Here is a 23,574-nt window from a genome sequence, read left to right as displayed (position 1 = left end):
CAATAGCCAATACATAATGTGTTCTAAATGTACTGTAATTTATAGTATATGGTCAGGTGTAGAAGGCATGATTTCACCCCCTGTGTAGAGTACTTGTGTACTAGTGTACACGTTTTAATAAGATGTAGATATTTTATTCATGCAGTTATTGCTCTGTAGAACAGGTTTACTCAACTCTGCTCACCTTCTCCACAGCATGCATCACTGACCCGAGATCAGCTTTATCACCAAACTCCTTCTCCTGGTGCTCAAATAAAATTCCCTACAAAAAAATAAAAGTATAAATTCATCCACATAATAAACAGCATAATAAATAAAAATAACAGGTATGACATTAAAGCTGAAACATCACCTGATCTTCTGGTCCAATCACATAGAGGCCTCCTAAAACAGTACCGTCTCCTTCCTTGTTACCCTGGTATCCTTTCCTCCAGGCCTGCAGGTGGTTTTGCAATACGCCAATACGAACAAATCCCCATTGCGTCATTGTCCTCTGTCTGAGGCCATAAAAACATTTCTGCAACATAAAACATTTACAGTTCTTTAAACGGACTAGAAAACTGACTAGAAAACATCTAAGACGTTTGATAGTAGAGGAACATAAATGTATACATACAATAACATAATATAATAGAACAGAAAATAAGTGTGTGTGTGTGTGTGCGTGTGTGTGCCCCAGGATAGACTGGCAACCCGTTTGTGGTATTTCCTGCCTTTCATCCAATGAATCGAACCCATCACAACCCTAACCAGGATACATGAAATTAATAATTTTATTACATTCGTATGTTTTATTAATGCTTTATAGATGCCCAACCATTCGATAGCAGCCCTGAGGATTTGAACCCTGGATCCCAGAGGTAATGAGCTAGTATAATTTTATCACTTCGTCACCCAAGCGCCACTAAAAATGATTAATGGTCAAATTATTACATGGTTATAATAAACACTCCAACCTTCTCATCGATGAAAATCTCTCCATTGAAGTAGGGTCTGAAGTCCTCAACCTCTGAACCGATGTTCTCCTTCACCACGGCGTACAAAGAAACACCGAACTCGTCCAACTGTGGCTTCAGAGAGGACAGCTCAGAGGCTTCCTAACACACACACACGCACACACACACGCACACACACACACAGAACACCACTTTCTTGAGCATTTCCCCTCATTTTAACAATGACAAATGTTACTTAGTGCAGATTTAAACATAATATAGAGTTAAAGTCAAATGTTTACACACACTTGTAGGGTTTAAAAGAGACATCTATGTCATAGCAGTCCGCTGGATGTCTGGCAAGGTTGGTAACACAGCTGAGATTTGAACTCAATAATAAAAATAATAGTAATATAATAATAACAATAATAATAATAATAACAATAATAATAGTAATAATAATAACAATAATAATAGTAATAATAATAATAATAGTAATAATAATAATAACAATAATAATAGTAATATAATAACAATAATAATAGTAATAATAATAATAATAACAATAATAATAGTAATAATAATAATAATAACAATAATAATAGTAATAATAATATTAATAACAATAATAATAATAATAACAATAATAATAGTAATTATAATAATAATAGTAATAATAATAATAACAATAATAATAGTAATATAATAACAATAATAATAGTAATAATAATAATAACAACAATAATAATAGTAATAATAATAATAATAATAATAGTAATAATAATAATAATAGCAATAATAATAGTAATATAATAACAATAATAATAGTAATAATAATAATAACAATAATAATAGTAATATAATAACAATAATAATAGTAATAATAATAGTAATAATAATAATAATAACAATAATAATAGTAATAATAATAATAATAAAGGGTTTTTTTTGTCATTGTTCTGCTCCTCTTTATTATTGTGTCCCAATATTATTTTATATTATATACCACTACCACTATGTTTGACAGCAGGTACAGTAACGTTAAGTTTAAAAGCCTCTCTTGGCTGAATGACCTAAATTCATTAGTAGGGCCGTCCACATATTTTTCACCAAATGGCATATATGAAAACACACGTACACACACCTCTCTGCACAGAGGTCATCCAGATCGTCTGACAGCCATGATAAGTGCTCCAGTTTTCTCCCACAACTGGAGGGCTTTGAATGTGGTCTCCTCTGTAAAATACAAATACACACCACTACTGAACACATGCTGATTGTTATAGCATATGATATTACACAAAAAATACCATATACAATAATATCATGTGTGCACTGGTCTTACCCCCCGTGGTGGTCTTTAGTTCAGCGTTGGCCAACGCATGGAGCGTCGCCGACTGTGGTTTAGTCAGGAGCACATCAGTGTTGAGCAGCAGGATAACGGTGATGGTCACACACACCAGGACAGACCAAACACTCAACCCGAACACTTCAAGATCCCCCAACCACACTGCACAGGAACAGTAGGATGAACTACTTACTACTACACAGTTTGCATGTGTTTTGCATTGCATTATTGGTTCGCAAATATCTACACTGGAGATCTGGATTAAAGTGATCAGTTAATCAGTGATTATCTTTGTTATATTTACTGTATGTTACTGCTAATATCTGAAGCAAACCCCAGTATCAATCACTATTCTGAGCTTAGATTGAGAAACGATCATGTTGCTTAATGCAGTTGATTTATGAAAGAAAGTCTTTGTGTGAGATGTTAATAATGTAGATCAATTGTTTTCAGATAAATAAAATAAAATTGATATTAATTGGCTGTTAGAAGAAATACTCACTCTTTGCTGAGAAGTTAAATGCTCCCAGGTCTCATTGTTGTGATGCCAGTATTTCAGTCCTTCACTGATCCAGCGACTTCACTACTAACCCTCCTGCTGCAGCTCATACTTAAGCTCACCAGCATGTTTGCATAAATAACAAACCAGCCAATTAGGAAGCACATGTTGGGTAAGCCCAAAATTCTGAAGATTTGCATGGGCCATTAATTACATCTGTCTTTATAAATATCGTTTTTTTTCCTCGTATTTGTCTCATATTTTATGCTTATGCACATTAAGCAGATGAATTGGTAACAAGTGAGGAACTCATGATTGTGTATAAGAGTAAAATCCATTAAAGGATCAGTGTTTACAAGGAAAGATTGGTCTTCATGAATTATTATTATTATTAAAGTGGTTCCAACATTTGGTGATCATACGAATAATGCTACTCCAAAACATCTTTTCTTCTGTCTGGATCTTCAGGCTTCTTCACTCGTCCTCTAATTGTATCCATCCATCTTCTTGGTGGTTGTCCTCCTCCTCTTTTACCTTTAACTCTTCCAAGCATTAACATCGTTTCCAGTGAATCGGTTCTTCTCAAATTGTGTCCAAAATATGCAAACTTCAGTTGGATTTCTTTCAGATGTAGGACCAGATTTTAAAACCAGAGGGTCCAGAGAAAACCCAAACAAACACAGAAGACAGGAGACAAAAATCGAACATGTGTTATCGTGGCAGTGCAGTACTAACGCTACCTTCTTCAGATCGAGTGAACACAATTATATGAAAACAAAAGTGAGCAAAGTCACGTGAAAAGACACGATTAGAAAAAGCAAAAAAATTTTTAAAGATCAATTTTTATTGAATAATGTGAAACAGCTTACAATTATAGTGTGTGTGTGTGCGTGTGTGTGTGTGTGTGTGTGTGCAGAGTATAAAACATCGAGTCTGCTCTCTCGCCAGAGTTTAGAGTCAGCCTGTCATAAACACACTCTGAAACACACACACACACACACACACACACACACACAGAAACTGAAAGAAACAGGACCAATAACATCATTGTGTACAAAAGTCAATTACATACGCTTATACAGGACATTTAATGATTTCAGCGACTGTTCTGTGTCTGTGACTGAATGATCAACATCTTTCATGGTCCAAGCAGTTCCTACACAATCTATACCTGATGACTTCTCTGTGCCCATATAAATTTCATTAATATGATTCTGGATGGTGAAATAAAGTACAAAAAAAGTTTTTTAAAAGCTCCTGGTACACAGGTGACACTGTCCACAGTCGAGTGAGCTTTACGCTGCCATGCGTGTAGGTTGTTATGTGAGAAAAGAATCCAGGACGGCTTTCCACAGTGTCTGTGGGAATTTGTACCTATTCGGTTAAAGGATCATTTGTGAAATCAGGCTTATTTTGGAACGAGGCTTTGCTCACACTGAATGTACTGATCCATTGCCAACAGGTGTATAAAAATGAGATGAAAAGATGCTTTTAACATTGTGGCACCAGTTTGGGGAAGTTCCCCTTTCTGTTTCAGCATGATTATGCCCCTGAGCACAAAGGTGGCATGGTCTATGGTTGGACTAGGTTTAAGCAAAGAAGGTCCAGTGGTCCACACAGAGCCTTGGTCTTAACACAACTCAACACTTTTGGGATGAATTAAACCTGGATTGTGAGCCGGGCCTTCTCCTCCAACATCAGTACCTGACCTCACTGACTCTATTGACTGAATGGGCACAAATTCCCATAGAAACACTCTTACATTAAGATTTCCCAGAAGAGTGAATAACAATAGAGCTACTTATGGAAGAGGGAGCAATTAGGTATAAATGCTCATGATTTTGGAATGCTCAGGGACTGGAGTCCCAGTACTTTTGTAATAAAACATCTAACATGTACGACGTCTCACTGAGGTTGGATGATTTCTAATTCTGTGTGAGAGGCAGAACTTTAGACTGGATTTGTCTGACGGCCTCCATGACGTCGGACGTCCTCACTTTGTCTCCAAACTCCATTTCTCTGTGCTCGAGCAGGATCCCCTAAAAAACAAATAAACGTCAGTAAACGTAGTGATGCTGTTATGTGTGAATAAAAGAGCAGAATGAGAATAAGATGCAGTAAAGATTTACCTGATTTCCGGGTCCGATGACGTACACGGCACCCAGGATGAACCCCTCTCCCCTTACGTTCCCCCCAAATCCTCCCCAGTACGCTCTCCACCCGCTCATCCACACTCCTGCACGGAGGAACCCAGACACGCCCATCCTGCGCTCCTGGGGTCCATAGAACCCCATCTGTAACACCAAAACCAACAAGCCCAGAGATCAGTCTTAATTATTATTTATTGATAATTAATTATTATATATTCACCTTCTCATCGATGAAAATGTCTCCATTAAAGTGGGATCTGAAGTCCTGAACCTCTGAGCCGATGTCCTCCTTCACCACGGCGAACAGAGGAACACCGAGCTCGTCCAACTGTGGCTTCAGAGAGGACAGCTCAGAGGCTTCCTGATACACAAACACACACACACACACACACATACACACACAAGTACATGCACACACACACACATACACACACAAGTACATACACACACATACACACACAAATACATACATACACACACACACACATACAAGCATGTGGACACATATACACACACAAGTACACGCATACATAAATACATACACACAGATACACATACAAACATGTGGACACATACACACACACACATACACACACACACACACACACAATATACATACACACACACAGACATGCACACAGATACATACACACACACACAAATATACATGCATGCATATAAAATTACACACACAGATACACACACACTTTCCTTTCACATATAGACGCTGTGTGTGATGGGTGTACTGTATGATGATTCGGTGGATGTTCACCTCTCTGCACAGGAATCATCCAGGTCTTCTTACTGCCATGATCACAGCTCCTGATGTCTCCCACAGTTCCCCAGCTTTAAAGACTCGCTCATCTGAAGAACGTGGATAAAATAAAAAAAATAGGAACATAATAGGAACATTTATCTTATCGTTAATTGCAAATGAGCGAATGCTACAGAATGCCAACAGTTAGGTTTAATGCAGGTAGCACCACTTTTTAAGGTTTGGTCCTGGCCCCTTAGATTATGATGACATTTGCACTTCCAAAGTTGTATCAACAGTTTATGGAAGGACCCTGCCTGTAATGTGCCCCTGCACCTTGATCTTAAACCCCACTGAACACCTTCTGTGAGGAAGGTCGAATAACAAACAACAGATGCAGTGTTGACTAAATAGGCACGAATTCCTCACGTAGACAAACACGCTCCAAAACCTCCAGATAATCAATCAACTTAGGTTTGGGTGTGATTTAGAGCAGCCAAATCTACCTATTGGAATGTTTATATCATAATGGATCACCACCATTATGGAAGCATATTTATTAGAATATGATGATAAATGCATCTTTGATTCGATTGTTAAATGAACACTGGGAGTTTGAGTGGAATTTCTTCAGGTAATCTTAAACCTGCTAAAAAACATGCCAGTAGGTGGAATGACTGGTTAATATTCTTCAAAAAGGTGAGTGCCTGGCACCCAGTGTTTTTTTAATAGATCATGGACTCACTGTGACCCTGTTCGGGATGGAATACCAAATAAACACGACTTGATAGCTTCAAATGGCTGTAAATCTTTGCAGAATATGATAATGTTACATTCCACAGAGTAACTCTTGACACTCACCTGGGTCGAAGGTTTTGAGGTCGATGTCACCCAGCAGGCCGAGGGCTGCGCTGAGCGGCTGAGCCAGAAAGAGTTCAGTGAAAGAACGTAAAGCTTCAGCGATCACTGATCCCACACTGGCCGCTGCATGGGTCAGCAGCTCCATTATTCACCTCAGATCCGCTCCGAGACCCCGGGCGACGGTCCGCACTTCACCCACGATGATCTGACCAAGCACGCAGTGACAGTAAAGTGCTCAGCTCTGTGCTGAGTGCTGGAGGTGAAGGAACCTCAGTGTTCGTATGTTCTGAATGTGTCATGAAGAAAGATCTCTGGTATTTAGAGCAGGGGTGGTGGGAGGCTCTCAGACTGTGGGTTTGATGGGAGGGAATCAAAAAATGTCCAAATACATATATGTGTTCATTCAGCCAAACAAACGCTCTTTAGACTGAATGGACACAAATTCCCATACTTCAAAAGTCTTGTGAGAAGCCTCAGAGTGGCTGAGGTCACTATATTTAATAGCATTTGTTTTTGAAATGGGAAAGGCAGCAACCCCAGACAGTTCAGCCACTTACACAAGCTGGTCAGTCTGAAAAGCCCCACGAGAACCCGTCTGTCTGTCTGTCTGTCTGTCTGTCTGTCTGTCGTCCTGTTCTATTTCTGTACAGTTTTCTAACTTCTGTTGCACAATTCTGCATTTTTTCTGTTCGTGATTGTGTGAAGTGATTCATTTGTGAACTCTGCACACTGTACGGATCACTGCTCCTATAACAGCGATACAGCAACATGTACAAATCTCCCACCGGCACCACAACAATGTTATCAGTCCAAGTGGTTTCAGTGTTTATCAGCATACAGCTCTGCTATTTAAAGGTCAACACGGCTGAGTGGTTGTGCTACTGATCCCGGATCCCGGAGGCCAAACTTCACCTGGTTTCTTTGGAATATTTTATTTACCACTATAGTCCACACTGTTACAATGACTTTTTATTTCCATTGTTGAAACTAATTCAGAAATCAGAAAATCTAAAGTTCTAGTTCTAAAGTTAAGTCACATTTCAGAGGGATTCTCAGTTGTCACCTCCATCTTCACCCTCCTCCTGCAAAACACAAAAAGTTTGTCATTTAAAAGTCAAGATAAAAGCACTGAGACAAAATCCATCATATACATCAAATTTACATCTTCATTCAGTTCTCTTGAAGCTGATGCTATGTTCATACTAGGGCTGGAACCGATCCGATACTCGGTATCAGTATCGGTCCGATATTGGCCCAAATCACTGGATCGGATATCGGAAGGAAAAAAACATGTAATCCAATCCGATACTGTTGCTTAATGTAAATAACACTTAATGTAAATAACACAATGTAAATAACACTTAATATAAATAAGGCCATTCAGAAATTAAAACACACTGATCTACTTAAACTTTTAGCATTTAAAAAAATCATCTACTACTGTCACATCTAAAAACTCTGTTTTACGGCATGTCGTTCAAAGTGTCTACAATTGGAAGACGTGGATGTCAATCAAACGCGATGGACCAATTAGAATTGACGCAGAGTTTGGTTGAAATTTTTCGTTAAAGTTCTGTCACGTTTTTAGATGATTAAAAACCAAAGCGCGCTTATTATTAAACCTGCTGGATTCATCGTTGAGGATGTGAGAGATCTCCAAGCCGGGACAAGATACGTACATTTGTATAGTTTTTATTATTTAATTGTTTCATTTTTATTGTTTATTTATTTTATAATTTTGCTCCCTTCTTAAGGTCTAGACTTGAAAGTTGACAGATCTAGAATTTTATATTGAAATGATAATTTATTTGTTAAATACAGATAAAGATGCACTTTAAATGTTATATGCCAAAAATGCTGCTAAATGTTCTGTGTGTAAAAGTTAAAATAAAAACAGCAGTTGTGTATAAGTGTGATGTTGTTGGTTCTGTATTTATCCCTTTAGAATATTTGTTTCACAGTCTGAGCATCGTTATTTAGATAGCTAGTGTAACCATGGTGCATTGAGACGTGTATTATTACTGTTTAGCTGTTTGAGAGGAGAAATTACGGTATCGGAGTGGCATCGGTATCGGCAGATACTCGGTATCGGTATCGGACATAAAAAAGTGGCATCGAGCCAGCCCTAGTTCATACATGCATAAACTTAAACTGATGCAGACTGTGACCCAGGAGTCGGGTTTGATTTCATGAAACCACGAGAACCTTTCTGTTCTTCTTGATCCTGTAATTTCCTTCTTTTCCTCTCCTGAGTTGCAGGTTTGTTTTTCTTTTGCTTATTTTCAGTCGTTCCTGTAATTTCAGTTTATTCTGCTGTTCATCCCAGTTTATTCATCATGCAAATTCCAGTGTAATATGAACCATAAATCAAACAGGAATTACAGTTTCACCTGTAGCATTGCAGGAGGCTTCAGATCGGCCGGTTCCTGCTCGGCGAAAATCTCTGCTGGACGTGAAATTGTTGGCGCAGGGTCGTCATCCGCCTGCTGCAGGAAGTGACATGTTCTTTAACAGAGCAGCTCAGTGTTTAAAATCCACATTGCTAATTTCTCTTCTCTTTCTTCTGCCTTGTGTTAGTTTGTTAGATCTGCAGTAACGTGTCTACCCTCCTGTCTTCATCCTGTCTGTTTCTCTCTCTATCGTCCTATTACTCATTTCCAAGGAAATAAAGAACTTCTGGCCGCCAAGGAAAAATAATTCAGTATTAATATGTGCAAATGGAATCAACTTCAGAATAGAAATATTAAATAGTTCAGTATATTAATACATGATGTCAAGCACTTTATAGATTAAGCTGATCTTTCTGCAACTGGATGCCACATTGTTTTAGAAACGTGCAGCCAGTGATTGTAGCTGTGAGGAACCAAAACCATCGCTTGTGCCGATCAGGACACACAGAATTAGACCAACCAGACTTCATCCTCACCTTAAATCATTGTTTCTTCATTTGTGTTTTCTAAGTCAGTAACGTCTACAATCAGAACTGCTCTTCCTCTGACTATCTCACTCTGTCTCTCTCTTTTGCTATCATCGTCCTACTCTTCACCATCTTTGTGCCACTTCTAAGCACTGAAAGAAGAAATACCCTGACCTTCAGGGTAAAGATGGGTAAAAATACTCCTGAATGAATCAAACCCATTAATATAATTCCAGACTTTCTAATGAAGATGAACCATCCTCACCTCCTGGTCTGGTTGGCTCAGATGTGTCTGGATCACTGATTCTTCAGGATCTTCAGGACCATTTACGTCCAAAGGTTTTGAATCCTACAGTGATTGAGCGTTTGAAAAAAATAGTTGATTCAGAATTTTCATTCCATTTCTGAGCAGAAATCCTGAAGCTCCAAGAATTAAGTACAAATAAATGAATAAACTGAAATAAAACAATATACTGATCTCAGGGGATAAATAAGTCAAATGACCATGTTCACCTCCCCCTCTTCTGGTTGGCTTTCACTCGGCTGTGTCTCAATCACTGATCTCTCTGGATTTACTGTTAAATCATCTTGATTCTCTGGAACCATACTGAACCTGTCAGAAGGCTTCAATCCTTCTGAATCCGTGGAAAGTTGGAACTAAAAGGAAATTGAGGACAGGACGATAGGAAAGTGAAAAAACTATATCATCAAGAAATCATCTTCTCTCACAGTTTCTTGATTGTATTCTTATATGTGCCAGTTCTAAAAAAATGAAACAAATCCTGACCTTTGGGGTGAAGTACAGTGATGATCAGTGATTTTAAAATTCAGATTATATGCAGAAATAATGAACTGGACAGACTATTCTTCATCCTCACCTCCTCCTCTGCATGACTTGCTGGATCTGGCTTAGTCTTGGTCATTGATTCTTCAGGATCTTCCACTGTATTGTTTGCATTTCCTACGTCTGGATCCATCTTCGATCCATCTGAATCCTACGAGAGATAATCGAGCGTTGAAGCAAAGTAGAAAAATCGTATCCGAATCTTCTACACTCTTCATGTCATGCTAGATGTTTCATCTTCCTACTCTTTGGAGCCTTTAGTCTGTTTCTGAGACCTGAAGGAACATGCTCATGCTGTGGCCTCCACAGAGAAATGTGGCCTTGAGTAAATCCAGAAATAAAAAGATTCTGAATGAAACAATCCATCAGTGATTGATCTGCATTGTCTACACCTGGGACCTTTATCTGCAACCAGGAGTAAGTCGACATGGGAGATTTTGGAAGTGGTAAAAAAAATACTGTCTCCCTTCCAGCTGGAATCTTTCATCAACACTCTGCTACCTTCATGCTTTTTATACTGGCTGGAGACTCACAGGCAATTCATGGCCTCTTATGACCATTAGTAGATAAACAGACAGACCACTTTGCATCCTCACCTCCTCATCTGGATGGCTTTGGTTTGGCTGTGTTTCGGTCACTGAGTCTTTAGGATTTATCTGTGTATCTTCTGCCGTCTTTGAGGCTGCATCATCTTCATTTAAAGGCTTTGATTGATCTGACTCCTGAAATTTTTTAGCATAGGAATAAAGTGAAGTATTTGTATTAATTAGATTTTTCCCTTTCATTTCTGCTCCTGTCATCTTCTCAAAGCATCGATTCTTTATCCTGATTCTGGATCAATCAATTGATCTTGATTCTTCATTAATAGAGGTAATCATGGTATTAAAACTGCTGATGCAGGATTTCTGTATATACTGGCGTTTGAATCAAAGGCCACTTTAAATAAATAGCCACTTTAAAAGCTGGAGACTTTAATCCATCTGAATTGTACAATAATTTACCGTTAAAATAATAAGAATGTGGCATGTTCAGAGGACCTTTCCCTGATCTATTTATATTCTCAGAGCACTCATTCTTCCACTTCTCTCATAACTACATCGATCGCTGTCTCTATCTTGTCTGCTTTTCACTTTGTTCCCTTTGTTTTTTTCTCAAAATGAATAAAAAAGGTGCTAAAATATGTTTCCTATGACCCTCTGTGTGGGCTCGGTCTCCGGTTCCTCGGGTCTCTGATCACCCTCAATCGCAGCTCTAGATGATGCTCTGTCCACGTCAGCCACCTCCACCGCGCTCTCAAACCCTGGGTCGTCCTGGAGGTGAACACAGAGGCAGCTAACACACACACACACACAGACACACACACACATGGACAGTTTCTTTTCCTTTCTGGTCCTGAGCCTGTTAGTGTCGCCTACTGTCCCAGCAAGTCTGTTTATAGCTGTAATGTCCCTCAATAATAACTCTACAGCTCCACATTTTAATAAAGAATCCACTTCATCTCTGACTTTGTTTCTCCATTTCTGGCCATTCTGAATCTCAAAGTGAAGTATTTTCTGCTCTTCTGTCTGATTCTCATTCCGTGCTCTAAACAGTCAAAGTGTATCATTTTTTTCTCTTCTCTTGCTGAATATGGGTGTGTTTTTCAGCAGTAATGTGATGTTCATGCTTCACCTTCTCTGGCTGAGACTGTGTTGGTCTCTCAGCTTCAGCTTGGGCTTCCTGTGATTCGGCATCAAAAGGTGTAGCAGGTTCGAGTGGAACCGCTCCAGCTTTGCCCTTTGGATACATTATTAAAGAGTAAGTTGAGGGTATCAAGTAATAAAATACCTCAAAGACCGGATTGTTTGTTTCTTTGTTTATTAGGACCACCCCACCTGGGGATCGAACGCAGAACCTTCTTGCTGTGAGGCGACAGTGCTACCCACTTAGCCACCCACCGTGCCACCCACCCAAAGGGAAGCGATATCAACTGAAAAAAACCAGACTACATATTTAAGGACTTTATGGTGTTTGTGTTATCCGCTGATCACAGTGTTTCATTTTCTGCTGGTGTCACGTACGATTATTAACCAATCACATGAATTTATTCCCAATCGCGGGTGCAAATCAGTTGCTTTCAAACAGTGTGGTCTAATGGTAGTGTGTGTGTTGATGGTGTCATAGTGTAATGGTAGTGTGTGTGTATGTGTGTGTGTGGCTGGTATGAGTGTATGATGATAGAGTGTGAGTGTGTGTGTGTGTGTGTGTGTGGCTGGTATGAGTGTATGATGATAGAGTGTGAGTGTGTGTGTGTGTGTGTGTGTGGCTGGTATGAGTGTATGAAGGAATATACTGGACAAGGCACCAGTCCATCTTAGGGCTTTGACCATCCTGACCCTTCAGACATAGCCAGTAGGGTCTGTGTAGATGCCCGACCGGTTGGTAGTGCTGCTAAGATTCTAACCCGGATCTCACCACCCGAGTGCAGTGTGTGTTATTGAGTAAATGTTATTGGTGAGGTTTCTGCTGCTCCACCTACCTCGAGCAGGACATCCATTTTGGGTGGGTAGAACTTCTTTGGGCGCTCGAGCAGTGAAGTTGGTGGCGGTGTCGAGATCTGCTCCTCTGTAAGCTTTAAAAACAACACAGCGGCTATTTTTAACACTCGTGTGGCGAGTGGACACCTGAGCATGAGCATGTTGGACACAACACTCCAAAATGTTGAATGTATGTGTCCACATACTTTTGGTCATCTTCTTTCAAGTCTTTACTTTCCGTCTTTTCAGCCGTACCTGTTGATCTCCCTCGGTCTCCTGCGCAGCTTGAATTCCATCCTCTTCCTCCTTCAGCCGTTTCTGATGCTCTGCTTCTTCTCTCGCTCTCTGCAGCTCCGCCGCCAGACGCTTCTCATACGCGGCTTTCTGAGGAAAGAAGCAGGACAGCACAGGGTATCAAAAACTGCTGCAGTTACGACCTCTGCTGGCTGATCGATGGCGCTGCACAGAGACGGGGGATAATAGAGATCAGTGTGTCTCGTCTTTGGTCCAGATCAAGTTCAGCTGTTTTAAGTTTTTAGTAAGCTGTGTAATAAACACAGCATGGAGAGCTGAATATTTCAGGGCACGGCATGTCCAGCTTGGAGCCTTTTAGGATTCAGAAGATAAACTATGTAGAGCAGAATTCAACTAATATAAAGTCATTTAAGTTTTACTCCCTAAATCAAATGCACTGCATATGAATAATAAGCTTCAGTACCACATGCTGGGTGCTTTACATGAAATAAAAAGCATCCAAGGTTTCCTTTATAAATAAAGACTTCACCTTCTGTGTGTACTCCATGTTTTCTTTATATTTGTAGATGTAATGAGCTAGAAACTCGATGGGGTCCATGGGTCTCTGCTCTGCTACTTCTGCCAGCGCCTCCACCAGACATTTACCCAGTCTCTGTTTCAGGTACTCAGAGTCCATTCTGACAAAAAAACAAACAAACAAACACACAATGTCAGTAAAATGTGCAGAATTATTCAAATATCTGTATATAAACAATATCCTGTGTGGTGCAGCGGCCTCATCACTGAGATCTGGGTTTGTCATGAATGTACCTCTTAGTCGTAATAATGCTGGTAATGAGAAAAAAAAAGCAGAATTGCAATAAAGAGTGAATTTTGTAAAATAAAAAAAATAAAAGTGAAACAATTAAGTTAAATCGCCGAACTGTCACCTGTTGACGCTTCTATAGCAATAGCGAGAGTCGCTCATCTCCATGGTAACCGCGCAACACTGTAAAGATTCCCAGGTGGAACAAGAATTAAAACCGACAGTTCCTACTTGAAAAGTATCAACAAGAAGTAAATAATAATAATAATAATAATAAAGTTTAAATAAATAAATAGATTAGCGTTAAAGATAAATCTCATTGTGTGTTGATTGGTACTTATTTTGGTTGAGATTTGTACTTTTGTGCTAAAAGAACGTAATAATTCTTCATCATATTATTATAATATATGGGAACGGTATTTAACTCTGTACATTTACTGTAAACATAACAGGAGGGTTAATGACACTCACACGAGAGTTTAGGTTGATAAAAATGATTACAATAATCAGAGGTGGAAATAGAACTAAAATATTGTACTCAAGTAAAAGTACGAGTAAAATTACTAGTCTAAAAATCTACTCAAGTAAAAAGTAACTCATTTTAAATGTACTCAGAGTAAACGTTACTTGGTTACTTTTTTAACAGGTGGGGGGGGGGGGGGGTATCTCCTGTGTAATGCAAACAGAACAAGTGGATATATCTCACAATAGTTGTTTTGAATTAAAATATAATAGAAAATAAACATGTTTATACGACATTTAAAACATTTAGGGATGAGTAATGTGTCATTTTAGTACAGACCATCCCATAAAACATGGTGTCTAAAAGTGTCAGTATAAGAGTTGTAGTATGTAATGCTATTGAAGTTATAAATAAAAATCAGTTTTTTATTATGTAATAAAGGGTAAAAGTCTCAGTATAAGAGTTGTAGTATGTAATGTGGGTTACACTTGATAAAATACAACTTGTTTTGAAACAATTTGATGAATATTTTAAAAGCTATTGAAGTTATTAATATGCTGAATAATTTAAATGCTATTAAAGTTATGAATACAAATCTGTTTTTTTATTATGTAATAAAGAGTAAAAATGTCAGTATAAGAGTTGTAGTATGTAATGTGGGTTACACTTAATAAAATACAACTTGTTTTGGAGCAATTTTATGAATATTTTAAAAGCTATTGAAGTTATTAATATGCTGAATCCTTTCAATGCTATTGAAGTTACGAATAAAAATCTTGAAAAACAAACAATGCAAACCACATTCAATGTTAGTCCACAATTTAGTTTTGTGTCCTTGGTGCCACTTAAAGCTAGCAGAAGCATATATCCATCTCCCTGAATAAACTTTTTTTTAATTTAATTCATATTCGTTTGTGATTCTTTCATTTCTGACAGAAGATAGTAAGTTTTTAAATATTATTCTGTGTACATACAGAAATAGGGGCAATTTCATGTAAATAATGGTGTAAATTATACATAGTACGTAGGTCAGTTTCATGAATCTGCAGTGCGTAGTGAGGCTCTCATTCCGTGTTTGTGTTTTGGTGAATAAGAGCTCTTTTCTTTTGACTTTGTGCTTAGAAATGTAAACAGAAAAGCAGGAAGTAAACATATTCTACCCCTCCATCACCTCCACACACCAAACCATGAGACTTAAAGCCCAATCACTACAGTCAAATGACTTGTTGAATAAATAAATGAATTAATGGCTTTTTTCTTTGAATTAGAGCTTTTGCCTTTAGCTAGATGTTTATTGAGCTCCTAAAATGTAGTTACCCAGCTTACAAGCTTTAGCTTTTTTAAAGAAATAAAAGAGAAATCGGTGGAACAAGCTTAAAAATACTATATTCTTTAATAACATTCATAATAGTTTCTCATAATTCACTGACTCACATCAGGACATCAGGTATTCAAGTAGAAAGAAAAACTAAATCAGACACAAAAACATAAATGATCAATTATCGTCTGTAACATAAACACCAACCATATAAATTACATTTTTAATATTACATTCACATCAACAATCTGTTTATGACCTTGCAGTTCATTAAATGTTACATTACATCTTTTGGGGCTTTTAAAGTTTGTATTCATGCATTAACATGAATCATTTCCTTGAAATATACATTTATTAGTAAATAAACTGAATGCTTTGTTGTACACATGCTTCTATTAGGAGTCACTGCAGTTTGGGTTAGACTCCTATTCTAGCATCTTACTGTTTAATAAAATAAAGCGTTTCAAGCTGGTGATGCTGATGGACTGTGTTTGTGCTGGATGAAAGGTGCTGAAGGTCAGAGGTCATCAGCCAGGGCGTGTGTGATGGCTGTGGTGAGGTGTTGCGGTGTGGGTTTCTGAGCCGAGCAGCTGACAGTCACGCCTGCGTCCTGCAGAGCCTCGGCCGTGGTGGGACCGATAGCCACAAACTACAGCACAAACAACAAACAACCCAAATTAAAGTCTAAATAAAATGTTTAATAATCTGATTTCTAATAGAATTTCGAGAGCATGTCACGGTAGTTTGTGAACAATCACCTTTATCTGGTTCAGTTTTTCTCCAGCGAGTTTCTTCAGCAGCTCCAAACAGAACTTTACTCCTGAAGGACTGAAGAAAGCAATACTGGATGGTATCCCCTGATACACACACACACACACACACACACACACACACACACACAGAAATATCTTTATTTAGTTCAGTACAAAAACTGAACTATAAGTATAAAAAGTGTATACATACAAAACTGTATGTGCATATTAGTCCTGTACATCACTGGGGAAGCACATTTTGCCAAATAGTTTGAACTGATAATTAAGGGGAGTAACAGTGGGAGTTGCACTGTGGACCACTTTAATAATTGATATTTCATAATTTATACCAAATTACATCTACAGCATTTAGTAGATGCTTTTATCCAAAAAAACAATGTATTATCTGAGCAATTGCGGATTAAGGGCCTTGCAACCAACAGTGGCAACCTGGAAGTGGTGAGGCTTGAACCAGCAACCTTTTGATTACTAGTCCAGTACCTTAACCACTAGGCTACAACTGCCCTAGACAACAATGTATGAGGTGTGGAGATGAACAGACAACGTTTGCGTGCTTTCACAGTTGCGAATGCTTGAGGTCGGATTCGAACCGGCAGCCCACTGAACCAAGGAGCAGGGCTTTACCACTGCTGTACAGGGGTACCCACAGGCCCTGCTGTTGTTACTGTATTATGCAGGTACTATTACATATCCGACTTGCAGCTATAAGGGTACAAATACTTATGAAAAAGGATGAATGATGTAGCAAGTGAATGAAGGTCACCTGCTCAGTGAAATAGTGAGTGATGTTCTTCTCCAGGTCTGGATGTTCAGCTGTCTGATACACCGTCAGTGTCTCCAGCGAGATTTCTGAGATAAACACAGGGAGAACATACCACACTTGACAAAAGCGAGGTTTAAACTCACATCCCAAGGACCTCGGGCCTGTGTGACACCCACATGATCTAATGCGTGAACAGTGTTTGGTTCTTTTGGTCTGACCTTGTTTTCTCAGTGTGGTGGGCAGAACTTCTCTCTTCAATGAGCCGCATGGAAACAGCAGAGGAGCCGACGCTGGACTTTCTCCTGCGTTCAACACAAGAAGAAAAGCTATTGTTATTTTACTAAGTAATCAGTAATGTGATGTGCAGGATGAAAGAAGTGGGTGTGTATTAAGTATTAAGTATATAAAGTGTTCTTACGGTCAATGATGAGTTGAGACAGAGTCTCTGCGGTCCCTGTGTGTTCGCCATGGTAGTTCAAACCTAGATCCTTAGCTACACACACACACACACACACACACACACACACACACACACACACACACACACACACACACACAATGTTTCAGCATTAGTTAGATCACAGTTCTAACTGGGGAGCCCAAAAAATAATAATAATTAAATAAACTTGTTTTTCTACTCTCCCAGCTTTTTTAAAACTGCATTTGTATACCTCAAGTCACATCAAATTTACTATTTATGTTTGTATTTCAGTTTGTTTTGGTGGCTTTTATCTGGTTTTAGTTTTTGCATATTGTTTTATTGCCTTAAATATGAGTAAATATATAAGTAAAAATATCTAAGTAAAAAAATAAGTAAGTAAAACAAAGGTATGGAGAGAACATGCAAACTTCACACAGAAAGGAACACAGGACCTTCTTGCTGTGAAGCGACAGTGCTACCCACCGAGCCACCATGCCGTCCCACCAGAAACTGGTAACTTACCTAATGATGCCGTCGCTTTCCCCACCACGTAGACAGATTTTTTGTTCCACTTGTCTTTGACCGTGTTCCACTCTAAATAAAATAAAAAAACTCTTTAAGATTAAATAAGATCATGAGTTCTCACTTATGATAAACGGTAATACAACCTGAACTTTAGTACCGTAGACTGATTTTTTAATTTACCACAACATTAGTTTTGCATGAAGCAACAGCTTTGGTTTACTGTTGAGCCAGATTTCATTTGAACAATGATTTTAAAACATGGATCAGTTTTGGCATTACTGGCCTCCCAATCAGGAAGCATCCTGATCTGGTATAAGAGGTAAAAACATGCCAGGGGTCTCCACAGATGACCTTCAGGAGTAATTTCCTCTGCTGAAAGCTACTCGCCTTCTTTCCGTGTACTGGTCTCGGTGCACCTTCTCACAGCCTCCACTGCTCTGGGACTGGTAAAGATGATCCCATCGTACTTCTCCGGCTCAAACAGCTGCCAGTAAGCAGTAACAGATCAGGTAAAATTACTACAATCACCTGCCTCAGAAAAACCATCAATAATCATCTGGTACCAACAGATACCAGTCAGTACTAACCTTGTCTGATAACGCACTCAGTGCAACATACTGAAAAGCCAGAACGGGGATCAGTGTAGCATGGTGCCCGTACACGGCCAGCTCCTGTAAATCACACACACATATAAATCAATACACACTGTTGTAGAACACTGGTGGTTGGCTGCACACATGGGTCAGCTTTCTTTAATGCCCTCTTTCTCATGAATAGCTTTATGTATAATAGCTTGCTTAAATTGTTTACACTTGAACACAATAAAATGTAATAAATCAACAACACTAAGCAAAATAATGTAAGTAAGCATGTTTTCAAGTGAACATCGTAGAAGAATAAAGTTTTTACCTGGACATACGGATCTTCTCCACTCTGGTTTTCTCTTGGCTCTTTCAACAGCAGCACCTTCATTCTGTCACCTACAAAGTAAAAAAAATATTTGCTGAAATGATTCCTGCTGTTTAGTGAATGTGTGTAGCACTGTCTGATTCAAACAGCCCTCATAAAAAAAATAAAAGCCAGTAATTTTATCATGATTGGAAGTATTAACATATTTATTCATTCATTTTACACACCGTGACAGATGACCCAGTGAACAGGGTTTTCTTGAATGTACTGTATACGGTGTTAAGGAGTGAGTAAGCACAACACACGTACAACACCCACCCTAACATCAACACATGCACCGAACTGATAACATTCCACTACACAATGAGCAACAGATACAACTATACTACTACTACAACTATACAAATGATACAATAAAAATACCAGCCTATTAAGTTTCCAATATGGATTTTAATATAAATACACAATTATAAATGCAATTCCAGCATCAAAATACATTTAGATTTCAAAAATACTTTATTAAAAAAAAAAAAAAACTTAAATTAATTTTAATTGTTATTGCTGTGACAAAAGTAAATTACAGGCACATTTAACTATTAAAAATCCTTCTGTGCTTCTTAGTGCGGTAATATTAAATAATTATACTTTTTTAATGTAAATAACTAGGTTAATTGCATGACTTAAAACGGTAAGAGTGAAACAACACAGAAACTCAGTTAATGATCTCAACTCCTTAGAGTCACTTTTACCTGTGTTTTTATTTAGGCTTGCTTCATTTAAGCAAGTTTTATTAAAATTAAAAGCTTATTGTACGACAACATCAACCAAGAAAAAACCCTAATAACAGAGTTACTATTATTGCCAAAAACTCATCCAAGTTTTAAACTTTGTTCATTTTTAGGTAAAAATATGCTAATAAAATATGCTTTTTGGCAAATATAAGTTTATGCTACACAGTTTTTAATGTTAAAAATAAAACTTCAAAAGAGTTTTGTCATTGCTGTAACTGAATTACAGGCACATTTAACTATTAAAAATCCTTCTGTGTTTCTCAGTGCTGTATTACTAATTATACATTTTTCTTTATTTATTTATAAATTACTAGGTTAAATTCATTACTTACTACAGCAGAAACATTTTAAACAACGACAACAACAAAGGGAATCTTAATAATAGACCAACCAAGTTTCAAACTGTTCATTTTAGGTAAAAATATGCAAACAAAATTTACTTTTTGCCAAATATAAATAACACTACACAGTTTATATGTATTATTATAAGTTAAAAATAAAACTAAACATACTTGTGACGTCACAGCTTGAACACAATTTCAGTGTCAGAGTTTAACCTTTAAATCTATATCTTTAACCTTAACTGTTTATTAGAAGCTTTAAACCAGGTCCTTGAATGTAAAAATCTAATCTTTAAACCTTGTGCTACATACAGACAACACCACACAACAACAAACATTAACCGTGCAGCACAAATGTTACCTTGAAATGTAATTTAATTCAGGTGTACGGATTACAGTGACTGTTCTGGTAATGGTGATTCACAGTGTACCGTACAGCAGACAGATTTTATACAATAAGCTTTAATATTTGATTAAACTGTCATAAATAAAGCAAGTCAAAATTAGAACGCAAGTAAGAGTTTCTGTTAATGAAGTTTCTGTGTTGTTTAAATCTCACTTGTTCTTATTAAAAGTGTTGAACGTTATGATGAACTGTACGGAACACTGTGATCTTACGTTTCAAGCGTAAATTCAGTTTAACTCACTTACACTTAATGAGCGTGAATATTAAATGAAGTTTTTATTTATTGTGTTTAATATCTTCCTTTCATTATTCGACAGAAGTCTAAATTAAATACAAATTATGTAAGAAACATTACACGGTTAAATTTATTAAACTTTATCCAGCACTTCATACACTGTTTATATCCGCTTGTTAAGTCGTGACGTGTCGACCTTATGAAACGTCACATCCGGGTCCAAATTGGCTGAGACCCCTCGTATTTTCAATATACCACAGTGCTGTGTCCGAGTCGGAAAAAAACTACCCAACTGTCTTTCTACCGCTTTTCTTGCAATTAGATATCATGAAGTAATATTTTTGTTCATAATTTAATGTAAACTGTCAAATTGTATATTCATTACACGTGTTTCAAGCTGTTTTTAATTTTACATGTAATATGTTCATATAATTTACATGTGATATCCTGGATTTTTTATTTTTATAAGCTATAAGCTACAGGGGTTGGACAAAATAACTGAAACACCTGGTTTTAGACCACAATAATTTATTAGTATGGTGTAGGGCCTCCTTTTGCGGCCAATACAGCGTCAATTCGTCTTGGAAATGACATATACAAATCCTGCACAGTGGTCAGAGGGATTTTAAGCCATTCTTCTTGCAGGATAGTGGCCAGGTCACTACGTGATGCTGGTGGAGGAAAACGTTTCCTGACTCGCTTCTCCAAAACACCCCGAAGTGGCTCAATAATATTTAGATCTGGTGACTGTGCAGGCCATGGGAGATGTTCAACTTCACTTTCATGTTCATCAAACCAATCTTTCACCAGTCTTGCTGTGTGTATTGGTGCATTGTCATCCTGATACACGGCACCGCCATTGGATGCACATGGTCCTCCAGAATGGTTCGGTAGTCCTTGGCAGTGACGCGCCCATCTAGCACAAGTATTGGGCCAAGGGAATGCCATGATATGGCAGCCCAAACCATCACTGATCCACCCCCATGCTTCACTCTGGGCATGCAACAGTCTGGGTGGTACGCTTCTTTGGGGCTTCTCCACACCGTAATTCTCCCGGATGTGGGGAAAACAGTAAAGGTGGACTCATCAGAGAACAATACATGTTTCACATTGTCCACAGCCCAAGATTTGCGCTCCTTGCACCATTGAAACCGACGTTTGGCATTGGCACGAGTGACCAAAGGTTTGGCTATAGCAGCCCGGTCGTGTATATCGACCCTGTGGAGCTCCCGACGGACAGTTCTGGTGGAAACAGGAGAGTTGAGGTGTACATTTAATTCTGCCGTGATTTGGGCAGCCGTGGTTTTATGTTTTTTGGATACAATCCGGGTTAGCACCCGAACATCCCTTTCAGACAGCTTCCTCTTGCGTCCACAGTTAATCCTGTTGGATGTGGTTTGTCCTTCTTGGTGGTATGCTGACATTACCCTGGATACCGTGGCCCTTGATACATCACAAAGACTTGCTGTCTTGGTCACAGATGCGCCAGCAAGACGTGCACCAACAATTTGTCCTCTTTTGAACTCTGGTATGTCACCCATAATGTTGTGTGCATTGCAATATTTTGAGCAAAACTGTGCTCTTACCCTGCTAATTGAACCTTCACACTCTGCTCTCACTGGTGCAATGTGCAATTAATGAAGATTGGCCACCAGACTGGTACAATTTAGCCATGAAACCTCCCACACTAAAATGACAGGTGTTTCAGTTATTTTGTCCAACCCCTGTATACTGATTAAAAGTAAAACCAAAGAGTCAGAAATGTCAGTTTTCATGTAATGAATTAAAAATATGACCGCTTACCTCTTGATGAGTTGACATGAAATTAAATAATGACATGAACTAGTGTACTGCACATCTTGTCTATATATATATATATATAAAAGACCTTTTCTCGTCCAGATCGCTATTGAGAAGGACTAGAAGTTTATGACTCGTGTTTGTAAACCCAATTTCCAATGACAGCGACACAGAGTTCCATAAGTTTTCCACAAACATTATTTATTTTAACTTTCTTCTTAAATTGGCTTATCCATTAATCCAAGTTTCTTATAAAAACAAAATAAAAACTCAATATGTTCGCAATTGGCGTATAACAAACAAAACTACGGTAAAAAATCTATTGCTCCGCGTCCTCTTTCTTTCCGTATATTTTATATATATTTTCCGTATATAGAGCCAATACAATTCTGCCCTCTTAAGGGCTAACCAAAGAGGACTAATGAATAACAGCATACATTGATTACCAGGAAAAATTATCAATAGTTAAAATACCAAGTCTCCACTTCAAATAAGTATTATTTAACCAAACAGGAAATATTTATGACAATAAACATAGAAAATTACAATTAGTGCAATATTGCTTTTACAATATATATAAAAAGGTTCAGAGGTTCAGCCTTATCTTATCTTATCATATCATAGTTGTTTGAGTTTGGACCCGGAAATGGTCCGAACGTCACGTGTGACGTCAGACTTAACAAGCCCATAAGAGGACAGACTGTGACCGGAATTTCAAAATAAAAGTTACAAAAAAATAGAAGTTGCATATTTTTGTTAAACCCAAACATCAATTCATTTCTAAATATTCATTAATATAACTGGTACTAGTATTTTATTTATACTGCACAAAATATATCATAATAATATAATATTGCGTTTTAAGTGCATCTGACCTGAAGGACTCTACATATGAAAAGCCAGACCTGGCGAACCAACGTCTCATCTATCGGCAAGAGGAAGATG

At 38.0% G+C, this 23,574-nt stretch overlaps 3 protein-coding genes and 1 pseudogene across 11 annotated transcripts; all 4 read right to left on the bottom strand.

Annotated features, from left to right (window-relative positions):
• Positions 1–166: 166 nt before the first annotated feature.
• LOC134321580 (peroxiredoxin-like 2A) lies at positions 167–4,235 on the bottom strand (annotated as a pseudogene).
• Positions 3,609–6,815, bottom strand: selenou1b (selenoprotein U1b). Its single transcript, XM_063003531.1, has 5 exons — positions 6,548–6,815; positions 5,705–5,796; positions 5,153–5,293; positions 4,912–5,076; positions 3,609–4,821 (listed from the first exon to the last, which is right to left on the bottom strand). The coding sequence occupies exons 1-5, from the start codon at positions 6,690–6,692 to the stop codon at positions 4,708–4,710; spliced, it is 657 nt and encodes a 218-aa protein (XP_062859601.1). The 5' UTR covers positions 6,693–6,815; the 3' UTR covers positions 3,609–4,707.
• Positions 6,816–7,463: 648 nt separating this feature from the next.
• Positions 7,464–14,067, bottom strand: dydc2 (DPY30 domain containing 2). 6 transcript variants are annotated; one of them, XM_063003528.1, is made up of 7 exons: positions 11,502–11,947; positions 10,905–11,030; positions 10,343–10,459; positions 9,978–10,121; positions 9,730–9,813; positions 8,938–9,033; positions 7,464–7,629 (listed from the first exon to the last, which is right to left on the bottom strand). In XM_063003528.1, exons 1-7 carry the CDS (start codon positions 11,673–11,675, stop codon positions 7,600–7,602), a joined length of 771 nt encoding a protein of 256 aa, XP_062859598.1. In that variant the 5' UTR covers positions 11,676–11,947; the 3' UTR covers positions 7,464–7,599. The 6 variants fall into 6 exon arrangements, 3 of the variants coding, with proteins under 3 accessions (XP_062859598.1, XP_062859600.1, XP_062859599.1); XR_010013883.1 differs by lacking the exon at positions 7,464–7,629 and adding an exon at positions 9,474–9,638 and having other exon boundaries at positions 8,944–9,223; positions 11,502–11,955; XR_010013884.1 differs by lacking the exon at positions 7,464–7,629 and adding an exon at positions 9,474–9,638 and having other exon boundaries at positions 8,944–9,220; positions 11,502–11,955.
• A 1,675-nt stretch (positions 14,068–15,742) lies between these two features.
• uros (uroporphyrinogen III synthase) lies at positions 15,743–23,572 on the bottom strand. Of its 4 annotated transcripts, none has more exons than XM_063003527.1 (10): positions 23,505–23,572; positions 19,057–19,127; positions 18,735–18,818; positions 18,535–18,631; positions 18,145–18,216; positions 17,620–17,694; positions 17,420–17,503; positions 17,202–17,287; positions 16,424–16,522; positions 15,743–16,314 (listed from the first exon to the last, which is right to left on the bottom strand). In XM_063003527.1, the coding sequence occupies exons 2-10, from the start codon at positions 19,117–19,119 to the stop codon at positions 16,183–16,185; spliced, it is 792 nt and encodes a 263-aa protein (XP_062859597.1). In that variant the 5' UTR covers positions 19,120–19,127; positions 23,505–23,572; the 3' UTR covers positions 15,743–16,182. The 4 variants fall into 4 exon arrangements, with proteins under 4 accessions (XP_062859597.1, XP_062859595.1, XP_062859594.1 ...); XM_063003525.1 differs by lacking the exon at positions 23,505–23,572 and adding an exon at positions 22,633–22,830; XM_063003524.1 differs by lacking the exon at positions 23,505–23,572 and adding an exon at positions 20,840–20,935.
• Between the last annotated feature and the right edge of the window lie 2 nt (positions 23,573–23,574).

The sequence above is a fragment of the Trichomycterus rosablanca genome, chromosome 10, assembly GCF_030014385.1.
Source record: "Trichomycterus rosablanca isolate fTriRos1 chromosome 10, fTriRos1.hap1, whole genome shotgun sequence".
Classification (NCBI taxonomy): Eukaryota; Metazoa; Chordata; class Actinopteri; order Siluriformes; family Trichomycteridae; genus Trichomycterus; species Trichomycterus rosablanca.
Note: the sequence above shows the minus strand (reverse complement) of the source record. Positions and strands in the feature narration are given on the sequence as shown.